The sequence below is a fragment of the Gambusia affinis genome, linkage group LG16, assembly GCF_019740435.1.
Source record: "Gambusia affinis linkage group LG16, SWU_Gaff_1.0, whole genome shotgun sequence".
Taxonomy (NCBI): Eukaryota; Metazoa; Chordata; class Actinopteri; order Cyprinodontiformes; family Poeciliidae; genus Gambusia; species Gambusia affinis.
The window spans coordinates 20,267,817-20,281,521 of record NC_057883.1 but is presented as its reverse complement, the minus strand read 5'-3'; the positions used below and the strand labels follow the sequence as shown (position 1 = coordinate 20,281,521).

General features: G+C 35.0%; 1 protein-coding gene across 2 annotated transcripts; it reads left to right on the top strand.

Moving 5' to 3' along the window:
* Positions 1-1,303: 1,303 nt before the first annotated feature.
* Positions 1,304-12,193, top strand: LOC122846497 (mitogen-activated protein kinase kinase kinase 7-like). Of its 2 annotated transcripts, none has more exons than XM_044143507.1 (14): positions 1,304-1,537; positions 1,662-1,772; positions 2,575-2,640; positions 2,911-2,956; positions 3,727-3,865; positions 3,938-4,062; positions 4,964-5,092; positions 6,038-6,168; positions 7,189-7,276; positions 7,734-7,843; positions 8,769-8,892; positions 9,674-9,735; positions 9,925-10,040; positions 11,088-12,193. In XM_044143507.1, exons 1-14 carry the CDS (start codon positions 1,310-1,312, stop codon positions 11,257-11,259), a joined length of 1,647 nt encoding a protein of 548 aa, XP_043999442.1. In that variant the 5' UTR covers positions 1,304-1,309; the 3' UTR covers positions 11,260-12,193. The 2 variants fall into 2 exon arrangements, with proteins under 2 accessions (XP_043999442.1, XP_043999443.1); XM_044143508.1 differs by having other exon boundaries at positions 7,734-7,828; positions 11,088-11,900.
* The last annotated feature ends 1,512 nt before the right edge of the window (positions 12,194-13,705 follow it).

Genomic DNA, 13,705 nt, shown 5'->3' with positions numbered 1-13,705 from the left:
ATACATATATATATATATATATATATATATATATAATAGTTACATACTGCACTTTTAAGTCTTTCATCACATCAAAGAATAGGTTGAAATATTTAGAAAAAAGCTATAAAATAACTGTCACCAATCCACCTGAAGGTGAAAACAGGGTCAGTTTATTATTATAATTATTTATTGTTTGTTAAAACACTTAGTCATTATATTCGTGATTCTAAAAGGGACGTGCAATAACAGAACCATCGGTTGATTATTAATGCGTATTTATGTCTGATTAATTATCTAACAAGTTTAATTATGTTTTATAATCAGTTAATATAATTAACAAAATATTCCAAGATGATGGTTTTACATACATTAATTTAAGAACTTTAAAATTGTATATTTAAATAATCATTGTTGTATAAATGTCTGTTCTTGGCCTGATTTATGTTTATTTCTGTTGTTAAACTGTAAAAAAGAGTAAAATGTATCCTGATTCTCTATGACTCACTTCCATAATAAACTGAGTGATGAATAAAAATGTTCCTAAGCTGGAAGAGAGTAAACACGGCTGACTTTTGATGGGTTATAAATCACATCCTTGTTTTTTGATACACACTGGCACCCTTCAATAAATCTGAAGCCCAACTGAAAGGTTAATTATTTCCAAAATTTTTTTTCCAAAGCAATAAAAACACATCAGTAGGTTTTCTGTGTACTTTACGCATAAGAATAAAAACTAACAGCACAAAGTGCTTGTTTAGTGTTATTTTTTATTATTAAGTTACAAGCTATAAAATGTATTAATCTTTACCATAAATAGAAAACAATGTATTCAGGAAAAGTTCAATATATTTTTTTTGTAAAACTGAAACATAGCTTGTTTAAACATAAAGCAATGTATATATTTTAAGATTAAGCAAGTCGTCACCTTCCTAAAATAATGGCCTAAGTCATTTTTTGAGAAAGTGATTATCTTCTTTATTTTTAATTTAATTTTATTTTTTGCCTTTGTCATCTTTTGGCAAGAAAGGGGTGTTTATAGTAATAATAATAATAATAATAATAATAATAATAATAATAATAATAATAATAATAATAATAATAAGTATTTATTTTCGTCAAAATCCCCTTTTTAGCAAAAAATGACATTATTTTAGGAAGGTGACGGAATGGAGATATTGTGCAAGTAAACGGAAATTTGATGTGTGTTGTCGCCCCCTAGTGGATGTTTTTATCTAAGTAAAGCTGCGTTTAGGAACCTAAATTAAATCACGTAAATTCCATAAATCTACTCTTGCGCGAAGATAAACGTGTGGAATGGACGTGATGTATGAACGTGATGACCTGGAGCACTGTTCTCTTCCGCCTCCGTGAGGCGTTCAGGAACACCCGGACTTTAAACATCCAGGTTGCTAAAGTACTCCACTTCCTCAAACTGCAGATAGTTTGTTTTGGTGCTTTGGATCTGCGACGGAGCAGCGGCTTGGTTCCGATTCGGCCCAGAGTGGGGACCATGGTGTTTGAGGACATCCAGTACGATGATATCCTGTTCGAAGCGGTAAGTTCTGGTTCTGCAGTCGAGAAGAGGTTCGAGGCGAGATTCAGGGCCGAGCTTGTGAAGTTCCTGCACGAACGGTTCGGATCAGCGGTTCCATCATCAGGTTCCGTGTGTGTGGCTGCAGGCTGTGGGCAGAGGGACCTTCGGTGTGGTCTTCAAGGCTGTTTGGAGAGGAAAAGATGTGGCCATCAAGACCATCGAGAGCGACGCAGAGAGGAACGCCTTTCTGGTGGAGGTACAGATCCATGATTTATGGGTCAGAACCAACACTGACCGGGGTGAGATCCAGGTTAAGTCCAGTTTAACCAACGCTGGTATCTGATGGGGAGCCAGTTCGGATCCTTTTTCTAACCAAAAAGCCCTTTTTTGGTTTATTTTTGCTAAATAAAATCTACACAGGGCTGCAAAACTTACTTGAACCTCGGTGAAAATATCAATTATTTAAAATATAGTTTATGATATTCGGAGTTTAATGTAGTAAATGTACTTTTTTCGGGTAAAATAGAACCTATTGAGCCGTAAATGACTGCCTATGATTTTTAGGGTAAGATACGTTTATTTATTTACCAACATTCATCCAAAAAGCAGGAAGAAAATAACAAGAAAGCAATGTTAAAATGTTGATATTAAAGGCTTAAAAGAAACAAATGTTTATTAGTTAAAAATCAAAGGTGACTGTAAACAATGAAAATATTTTCATTTATTTAAAGGAACTATTGGTTCCAGAGCTGAAAATCATGAAAACGATATACTTTTTAAAAATTATTCTATCTAATAAAATCTTAAAATAAAAAGATTAAAACAAAACATTTCATTATATTTTATAATGATTAATTTTATTTTACACAACTAGAAATAGTTCAAGCATGAATTAGAAATCCTAATATCAACAAATTTGATTCATAGATGTAATTATTACTAAAGGTCTCATTTGGGTTCTGAACAGAAAACCCAGATTAATCTTTGTGTCTTTGTTGCTGCTGATGTGAATTGTTTTCCATTTTTATTTGGACCTGTTTTTGTTTGCATGTGTGCAGCTCCGGCAGCTTTCCCGGGTCAGTCATCCCAACATTGTGAAGCTGTACGGCTCCTGTGACGACCCGGTGAGAACCCGACAGATTACTGAAACATTTGACACCGGGTTCTGCTGGTTCTGTTTATAAATATAAAATGAGCTAAGAGTTCTGGAGTAAATTAAATGCTTAAATCGTTTAGATTTGAGTCATTGTCTGCCATATTTCTTTAGATGACAATAAATTTGCACAATAAATTATTTCTCTCCACATTTCATCAAAATGTTGAACAAATAGATAATTAAATTGCTACATGGTGCTTCATGTTTCCTTTTTTTATCTTTTCTTTTGTGTTGTCAGGTTTGTCTGGTGATGGAGTACGCAGAATGTGGCTCTTTATACAACCGTGAGTCTCATCTTATCGCCTCGTTCACAGAGTAACTAGTTACATTTACTCAGTTACAATTACTTCAGTAACCTTTGGTTAAAAAATAGCTCGATGTAACGCTGTACTTTTTACTTTTACTTGAGTATTTTTTAAGAAGTATTTCTACTCTTGAGTAAAATTTCAGGATTTTCTACCTGAATAAAAAACAAACATGTTTTAACCAAACACAAACACACACCTGCAGTTTTTGTTAAAGTTTCATAAGTTTTTTTTATTGAACGAAATTAATTTAGAAAAAATTATTTTGTCTGATTTTGTTATTTTTTGTTACTTATATGAATTATTGTCCTTAAAATACCAACAATTCCCCAGTAACTTTATATTTTGGTTCAGCTGATGTAATTTTCAAATATTAAATGATTGTTAATTTGATCAGTTGCTCAGTACTTGAGTAGAGTTTTTACCAAATACTTTCTTACTCTTACTTGAGTAATTTCTTTCTACTTTTTGCTAAAAACATGTTAATGTAGGGCTACTTATTTATCATTTTCTTTAGGGAAACAAAACAACACAGAAAGAGATGCATAGATTTCAGATTTATTCTAGTTTTGTGTCTTTTATCAGAACCAAATTTACTGGCACTTTTCCACACTTGACTGAATTCGAAAGCTTTTTTTCACTCAGTAAATGAAATCATAACATTAAAAACTTATGTTGCCTTTGTCTGGTATTACAGTTGTTTTTATTTATCATTGTGGAAAAAGTTTAGTTTTGTTGTCGTGTTCCAGTCCTGCACAGCGCCGACCCGCTGCCTCACTACACGGCCGCCCACGCCATGAGCTGGTGCCTGCAGTGCGCGGAGGGCGTGGCCTACCTGCACAACATGAAGCCCAAAGCTCTGATCCACAGAGACCTCAAACCGCCAAAGTAAAAGCACCGGTGGACCATGATGCATCAGGATCCTGTGGTTTTCTTCTGATTTCTGTCTCTCTGTTTCAGTCTGTTGCTCGTTGCTCGGGGAACTGTGCTGAAGATCTGTGACTTTGGAACAGCGTGCGACATCCAGACCTGCATGACCAACAACAAGGGCAGCGCCGCCTGGATGGCTCCCGAGGTGTTTGAAGGTCCGAGGCGCTTCGGCTGCATTTTTGCCGCTGGCCGCGGTTCCACTGACCAGAGAATCGCACAAAGTGGAATTACGAAAATCAGTTGGCTTCATGGAAACTCACCAGTTTCAAAGAAAGCAATTTTTTTTTTGGAGATATTTAAATAAGTATATTTTACGGACAAGGATTAGTGCCACTGAAAAAATTTTGTTTTCTCAGAATTCTGACTTTAGTCTCAGAATTAAAATTTTTCCTGAGGGTTCTGCCATTTTTCCTCAAGATTCCGATGTTTTTTCAGAATTCCAACGTTTTTTCAGAATTAGTTTTTTCTTAGAACTGTGACTTTTTTATTCAGAATTGCGACTTTTTCTCAGAATTCCTTTCTTCTTAAAATTGTGATTTTTGCCTCAGAATTCAGTTTTTCTTAAAATTGCAATTTTTGTCTCAGAATTCCATTTTTCTCAGAATTGCGACTTTTTCTCAAAACTCGTTTTTTCCTAGAATTGCGACTTTTTTCTCGGAATTCAGATTTTTTTAAATTCTTTATAATTATGACTTAATCTTCTGAGATCAAGTCAGAATCATGTAAAAACGTTTCTCCCATAATATTTTGCAAAAAACTGCAGTGGAATTATTACTTTTTGCATCACGGAAGGGATCAGCCGCCGGATGCTACTACTGGCGGAAAAGACGGCAGGAAGTTGTTGGAGGACGAAGGCTCGGCCTGATTTTAATGACTTATCCTGTGAACAAGCATATTCACGTCTGATTTTAATTTAATTTCTTATTGAATGGAAACATTACACTTGCGAAAGTTTATTTTTTTCGACATTAGCGGAAAATCATCAAAGTTTTGATGGTGTTTGTGAAGCTCTCTCGTTACCTGAGCTCCAGCTTCTCCTCCTGTCTGGTGTTTCAGGGAGTAACTACAGCGAGAAGTGTGACGTGTTCAGCTGGAGCATCATCCTCTGGGAGGTCATCACCCGCAGGAAGCCCTTCGAGGAGATCGGTGGATCGGCGTTCTGCATCATGTGGGCGGTGCACAGAGGTGGGTTACTATGGCAACTTCACACAGCACGTCTTCATGCTCAATTCAGATTTTTAGTTTTTCCTGAAATCCGATCTTTTGACTAACTAAACCTGACCCCAACGAGACTTCTGTGTTTATGACCTCAGAGCGACCCGCACGCGCAGAAGAAGAACGTTGACGTCACACAGCAGCGAACTGTTTATAGAAGTAGTAATGGCCGCCGCTGTCTTCGGATCAATTTCAGTGTTTATGTTTATGTTCAATGAGAGCTGACAGTTTTAACACAAGATCATAACAAATCCAATAAAAGGAAGCACATCAAAAACCAGAGGTAGGCAGAATACACAAAAATTATTAAAGTTGCTCTGCTTCAACGTATTTTTACTCAAGTAAAAGTAAAAAGTAGCCATTAAAGAAATTATTCAAGGAAGAGTAAATAAGTATTTGGTAAAAAGTTTCCTCAAGTACCGAGTAACTAATCAAATTAGTGATCATTTAATATTTGAAAATTACGTGGCACAAAATATAAGTGGAAACTTTGGTATTTTAAGGATGAACCTGAAAATAATTTGTATAAGTAACAAAAATAACAATAAAAAACTTATAAAACTTTAACAAAAACTGGAGGTGTGTGTGTCTGGTGAAGATTTTTTTAAAATGTGTTTGTTTTTCATTCAATGGATAGAAAATCCAGAAGTTTTACTCAAGTAAGAGTAGAAATACTTCATAATAAAATTACTCAAGTAAAAGTAAATATACTCCTAAAAGTACAATTTCAAAATGTTACTCAAGTAAATGTAACTAGTAACTACCCAACTCTAATATTGGAGGCATTTTTAGAGGTTTCACAGAAGTTTGTTTAGATGTGCATTTGGTGGGATTATGATGTGATGCAGTGACACAGGTTTCATTCATAAATGAATTGCTACGTACGAAGCCAACCGTCCGGTTGTTGTGATGCAGGAACTCGTCCTCCTCTGATCAAGGATCTTCCTGAACCCATCGAGACACTAATGACCCGCTGCTGGGACAAAGAGCCTAGTCAAAGGCCGTCTATGAGCGAGATCCGGGACACCATGAGCAGCTTGATGAAGGTAACGCTCTCCTGCAACTGCAACAGACTTTAAGTCAAAGATGTGCAAACATTTGGTCACATTTAAGGTCAGAAAATATCTTTAAAAACGAAAATCACCAAAAATGTTGCTTTTTTAAACTTATTCAACAAGCATAAACTATTTTACTCAAAGAAATAATCAGAGTTTTTTGTAGGAATGGCACTGAATTTGCAAAAATGTTTTTTGCATTTTTTTCTTTGGGTTGATTGAAGAAAACTGAAAAAAGCAATTAAACGCAGATTTTGTTGCACAAAAATGCACTTTAGAGTTCAGGTCAATGAGTAGACGTGGTCCTAGTTACCATGACAACAGACAAAAACCAGAAAGCTTAGAAAAGATGATAAAATCTTTAATCCACTAATATTTTTGTAAATAGATTTTGAATTAAAAGTCGTAGTTTATCAGAAGTTATTGAGTTGTGTTTGTGCGGCCGCAAAAAATCAGTTCAATCGCCACAAATGGCCCGCGGGCCCCAGTTTGAACACCCTCGCCTTAAATTACATAAATAAAACTCATTAAATTACCACTGTTACGTTCTCTAATCTCATGCAGAGGTGGGTAAAGTACCCACGTAGCAAAACTTTGACATATTTTAAGTAAAAGTAAAAAGTATTTGATAAAAAAGTTACTCAAGTACAGAGTGACCGATCAAAACATAAATCAATTCATATTTAAACATTATGTCATCAGACTGACTAAAATATAAGGCTATGTGGTCATTTTGGTATTTTAAAGACCAAAAGGAAAGTAATTTGGATAAATAACATCATTACAAAATGACAAAATCAGTTTCTGTGAATATAAAATTTATGAAACTTTAACCAAAACTGCAGATGAGTTTTGCAGTTTAGTTACTCGCAGTGACTCGAGTATCCAGACAGAGTAGTGCTACTTCATAATGAAGTTACTCAAGTAAAAGTAAAAATACTCTTAAAAGTAAATTTTTGCCCTTAAAGTTACTCAGGAAAATGTAACTAGTTCCTTGTTTGTGTGCTGCAGTACTTCCCAGGTTCTGATGAGCCCCTCAATCTTCCTCACCAGTCTTCATCATCCAACAGAAGTGGCTCCTCATCCGCAACAAGCACAGGTAACGATCCCACCGGACGGGTGGATGTGGCTTTTTTTTTTAACAACTGGAAGGTAAAATAACTATTCAGTTGTGATATAAAATGGTTCCATGAATCTGGTAAATACGTGACGCTGCCCCTTTAAATCTCTGACAGCTTGTCCAAAGAATGCTCAGTTGTTTTTGGTTATAAATATTTACATATTTGAGCAGAAATGTTCATGTTTTCGCTCTGATTAAACTTAAAACAGATGTTTCATCGAAACGGACCAGAGACCCAGCTGCCAGGGTCTCTGGTCTGGTTCTGACTGAAACCCAATCCGACCTCCACCTGGAGGAACGGCTCAGAAAACGGAGAGTTTTTATTCTGAGAAAACTGAAATTTGAAGTTTAAAGTTTGTTTGTGAGGCTCAGCAGAATCTGTTTCTGTTTCCTGGTAATAATCAGTGATTCTGTGGGTTTTGTGTCCCGACTTCAGGCTCGTGTGCCGATGGAACCATTCACAGCAAACACAGATCTGCATCTGGTGGCGAGGAAACGCTGCAGAGCTCTGAGAACAGAAACCCGCCGCAGGTCAGAACTCCAAAGGTAACAGGAAATCAAAAAACAGACACTTCCTCACGTTTAAGCATTTCCATCAACTTTAGAATTACACAGATTGAAATTAGGAGAATAAACTCGCTGAATGGAAACGCAGTAATTAAAAAAAACAAAATCTCACCCTTTTTGATAGAAGGACAAAGTTTTTCAGCCGTATCAAATTAGATGGATGTTGCAAAACTGTACGCATCACGACATGCGTCACATGACCAGCAGCTTTTATTCCTTCTTAGACTTGGCTAAATATAGCAAACGTTTTGAGACAAATCCTATTATTTTTACTGAAAATAAACTAAAAACTACATGTCTTTATTTTAATACAGCAAGGTTGCAAAATCTGCCACTGTGTATTGAGGCCATTGTAAGAAAAAAAATAAAATAAAGTAGTAAGTTTTTGCCAAAAACCTCAGAAATTTTGACAGTAAGAAAATTCCTTGGGAAAGAAAATATAATTTTTAGATTAATGGAAATGTTCTACAAAAAAAACCTTGATCAATCATTAAATTTATGAGTTTTTGGCAGAAATGTACTGCTTTTTGTTCCTAATACACTGTCATAAAAATCCCTTTAAAGTCTAGGATAATAAATAATCAGGCTACGTTTGAGTCGACAGCTTTGACCCACATGGGAAAAAGTTTGGACTCTCCTGCTCCAACGCCTGAATACGATGCTAACGTCTGCTGATGGCTGATAGATGATGAATATAATACGAATTTAATCTCATGTAACTGTTTACATACATATTTGTATTGTGCGAACAAGCTCATTCACGTGTGATTTTTAGTTTAATTTCTTATTTAATGTAAACGCCACAATTGCAAGGCTGTGTTTTTTCGACATTAGCAGAGTTTAGCCAGTAATTTGTGAATATTAGTAGCTGAGATGCAGCTGATGTTCTGATTCTTTCCTCCAGGCTGCGTCACGATGGGCCGCTGTCTCCAGAACCTCCAGCTTGGAGAGTCAAAGCCCCGCCCACTTCAGCAGCTCTGTCAACACCTGCAGCCAATCAGAGCTGAGGATGACCATTAGCCCGACAGGTGAGGTCCACTTAGAGCTCCTCCTCCTGCAGGCGCATCGGGTCAGATGGAGGTTTATAAAAGCAGAGACTAATGAACTAAGTTTACTATAACTTTGTTGTAACTATAACAGTCATTTATTGTCATGTCAGTTAACTTTACTGTTACTGTTAGCTGTAATTGCTTCTTTAGCTACTGTAATTTTTACTGTTACATTGCTATCAATGCTACTTTTTAAATCTAACTTTAACTGTTACTGGTTAATGTTACTTTATTGCTGCTTTACAGCTGCTGTAAAGTTACTTTCACTTTATGCTTTTTATTACTGACTTTTTATTATGTTAGTTTATTGTGACTATTAATAACGTTGCTGTTTATTGTTAATAACTTTACTTTTATTCTTGTTAGTGATGGTTTGCTTTTATTTAGCTGTTGTTTTATTTACAGTTGTTTTAATTTACTTTTACTTTCAGTTAGTATTTGTTTCTCTGTAACTGTTACATTATGACTAGATAACATTACTGCTGCTCTGTTACTTTTTTGTTACTGTTACTTTACTCTTGTTATTGCTAGTTCACTGTTATTTTTGCCTTTATTTTACATTTACAGTTGTTACTTTACTGTTACTTTTATTGATACAGTTACTGCTACATATCTTCACTTCTGCTTTTACATCAACTTTAGCGATTAATTTAATGTTACTGTTGATTTACAGTGACTGTTACGGTAATGTAATGTCATTTTGTGGCTGTTACTTCACGGTTATATTCACTGTTACATTAATGTGTCACTTTGTGTTCAGGTACCGAGGGATCAGAAAGCCCGGTTCCCTCCGTCTACCAGAAATTGGACCATCAGTTACAGGTACGTTCACATCACTGGGTTTGTCTTAAAGGTCTTGAACTGTAGATTACTTTTCCTTGCGTTCACTTTGTTTTAAATGTAACCAAATGTCCCATCAACGTCTGATTATTAACAAAAACTCTTCTTGGATTCTCAGTCTTCACTGTCTTCTTCTTCTTGTGTTTTTGTCTCTGTTGTTTCTGTCTTCAGCCTTTGGCTCCTTGTCCAAACTCCCGGGAGTCCATGACTGTGTTTGAGCAGCACATTCGAATGGCTCAGGAGTATCTGAGAGTCCAATCCGAGATCGCACACCTTCTGAACAGGAAGTACGTTTTCCTCCACCTGATGGAGATGTTTTTGAATCTTTTAAACCAATCATTGCCTTAAAAAAATTCCCCAATTTCATGATTTAGATGAACTTTATGTCATGTTATCCCCCTCGTACAATTTATAGTAATAATACGTCGCAAAATCAGAAACTGAGGACTTTGTCGTTTGCACCAGATGAAGATATGTGACATAAACTGTGACAGTCATCTTAATGGTTAGCGATAGCTTCTGCTAATTTTTTATATGTTTACGGCTTAGCGTTAGCTTCGGCTAATAGTTTTATGTGCTTATTGGTTTAGCATTAGCTTCTGCTAGTTTTTTAATATGTTTAATATTAACTTATGCTAATTTTTTTATGGATTTAGCAGTTTAGCATTAGCTTTAGCTAATAGTTTTCTGTGTTTAGTGGTTTATAATTACCCTCTGTTAATTTTTTTATATGTTTCACATTAGCTTATGTAATTTTTTTAATGGGTTTAGCTTTAGCTAATGTTTTTATGTGCTTAGTGGTTTTATTAGCTTATGGTCTTTTTTATATGTTTAACTGTAGCTTCTGATAATATTTTATGTTAGCGGTTTAGCATTACCAGAGCTAAGATTGTTGTTTAGCAAAGTAGTGGTTAGTGAAGCTAACTTTTTGGTTAGCTGTGGAAAACTACTGCCAACTTCAGTGCAAACATGTATTCTCCATCACAAGCATTGTGACTATTTTGAAAATGGAAAAAGGGAACACAAGATCAAGAAAATCTAAAAGTTTTTATGTTTCAAAATATGTAGACTATGATCTAACACCAAATACATTCATCTAGTTGCTGATTTTAATGCAAAATTTAGTTTCCATGAGAACTTTAGTGGCTATCTTAAAAAATCATGGCGGCCATCTTGAATTTTTTAGTGGCTAACATAGTTTTCTTTTCAAAAAAAGCGAGACCCTTGCTTGTATCTGCATGTGAGAGATTTTTGCTGAAACACTTGCACTGAAACACTGCTGCACTAATGGAAGAGTTTTTCCCACCAACCCGGTTCTGCTGGTCTCTGTTCAGAGAGGAGCTCATAACGGAGCTGGAGCAGGAGCAGAAGGAGCAGCAGACCTCTTCACGCCTCATCCAGGAACACAACAAGCTGCTGGAGGACAACAGCAGCCTGTCAGCCGTCTGCCAGAACCTGAGGAGCAGACTGACTCTGATCCAGAGTCAGAACCAGCCCTACAGCTGAGACCCAGCATGTTCCTGCCTCTGATTCTGCTCAGATGTAACATATTAGGTCCAAATCTGCATCACCCTGGAGCTGTTTCTTCAGCAGCTCACCAGCAGTTTGTAGGGGAGCCGGTCCAGAGCGAAACTGATCCTGAGGTGATCAGATGTATTTCACAATTGGATCTGAAAGAACTGATCATCCTCAGATCAGCTAAAGAACTACAGATCTAAAAGCTGGAGAAATGTGAGCACTGATTTTACTAAGGTTCCCCCACTGAACTTCTTAAATTATCTACTTATACTTTTGTATTTTTATACTTTTTATTTTTATTTTTACCCATTCAAACTGACTGCAAAAGAGAAAAAAAGAGTCCTTTACAAAATGTTGAACAATTGCTGTAACAAAATAAATTTTACACCACTTTATTTACCTCGTGTAATTCTGTTTTAGACCAGCAGGTGTCTCTCTTTCTTACAGAACATTTTAAAATTGAACCTGTCTCCAGGTGTTTCCTGGAGAAACAATAACGTTTCAGTTTTCAGTCTGAAATGTTCTTCTTCATGGGATCTTGGAGAAGTTTTTTAGAGAAATGTTTTGAGTCTGATGTGCGCAGTAACTAGTTACATTTATCTGAGTAACTTTTAGGACAACTTTTTGTTCTGCAAGTGGTTATGTACCATTTTTTAAACTTTTACTTGAGTTGTCACTATACTACCTTATCCAGTTCTAATATTATAAATAATAAAACAACTACTTTAAGTTTTGGTTTCAGACATTTTATATAGGTTTTATATTGGGTTTTTTTTGTCTAAGTTTGTTTTTGTAACTAAGTTATGTTTCCCTTAAGAATACTCCCCTTTGCATGTACATTTTCAATATTTGTCTGTCTAAAGACATCTTTAAAAGATATTAAATTCCACGGTCTGACAAGTTACTCTTTTAATAAAATACATCTTTAATTTTACTTCCTTGGAACGCTACTTTTTACTGAAGTAGTGCAGGTTCTGCCTGCTTGTACTTATATTAAATGAACCTAATTTTTACTATAACAACCACTTAAATTACTTTATTCCAGAACCACATTTAATTTGCAGTCAGATGTAACTTTGAGAATCAAATTCTGCATGTCACACATGCAGAGCGGGCAACACACCACCAGGGGGCCCCCAAGAGCACCGGGCTAGCATGATGAAAATATATATTTTTAAAATAACATTGGATAAAAAAAAAAATTCACATTGATTTTATGGTTGGTGCACAAATAATGGGTTAATTTGTCCCTAATTAATGTAAATAATTGTTTTTAGTTTGCTACTCCAGTTAAATTAAAATCAATACCCTTAATGTCAGTGCTAAGCTAATTACAAATGATAGCAGGTATGTTACAAACTAGTATAGTAGCTTAGGAATCACAAATCATTTGGTGTTGACTTGTTTCTATATAGGGGCTGCAAATGAAAATATACTTAGGTTCCCAAAAAGGCCCTGCACACATGCTTTCATCTTGCAGGTTGTGAAACAAGAAGTTAAATTAGAAGAAAGCTAAGAGAATTGATCAAAATTCAGTCGAGTTGCAGTGATTAGTCAAAGAAAATGGAAATACATGCAATCGATCGAAAAGTTTCAGTGACTGGTGAAAATGACAAGTGCGCGCAAAACTTAAAAACTTTGAATCGTAAAATCTTCCTGGAGGGACTGGATTAAACCACTTTGTCTACAATTCTTCCTTCCACTAAACCTTCTATTTGGATACAGAAGCTTCGTTAGCTTTAAGCTGTTATCGCCAAATTTATGTAGTAACTTATTACATTTACTCATTTAGATCGACTTAAGTAACTTTTATGGGGAAAAAACTTCCTTTAGGAGTATTTTTAATTTGCTGTTCATTTTACTTTTTCTTGTGTAATTTTATTATGAAGTATCGCTTCTTTTACTTGAGTAAAATTTCTGCTCTACACACTGCGAACGACTTCACAGAATGAAGAACAAATTTGTTTCAAACTAAAAAAAACCTGCAGTTTCTGCTAAAGTTTTATATTGAAAGAAACTGATTCAGAAAATAAATAAATAAATAAATATATATATATATATATGGCCTGATTTATATTGCAAAATGAATTACTTTCATTTTATTCTTAAAGTACAAAAATGTCCACATAAGTTAATAGTTTGTGCCTTCTGATATAATTTTTCAATATTAAACAGTTTATTGAACAGTTACTTAAGTAGCGTTTTACTACTTTATTTTATTTTCTTTACTTATTTATTTTAGTATTTTATTTTGCGTTTTTTTTTTTTTTTTTTACTTTTTCTTGATTAAAACTATATTGAAGTAGTGCTACTCTTACTTGAATACAATTTGTGGGTAGGCCTACTCTAATTCTGGTTATGCATTAATGTTATATTACATTTTGTTATTGATAATATTGAGATTTACTCGTAAAAAAAATTAAAACAAGCTTTT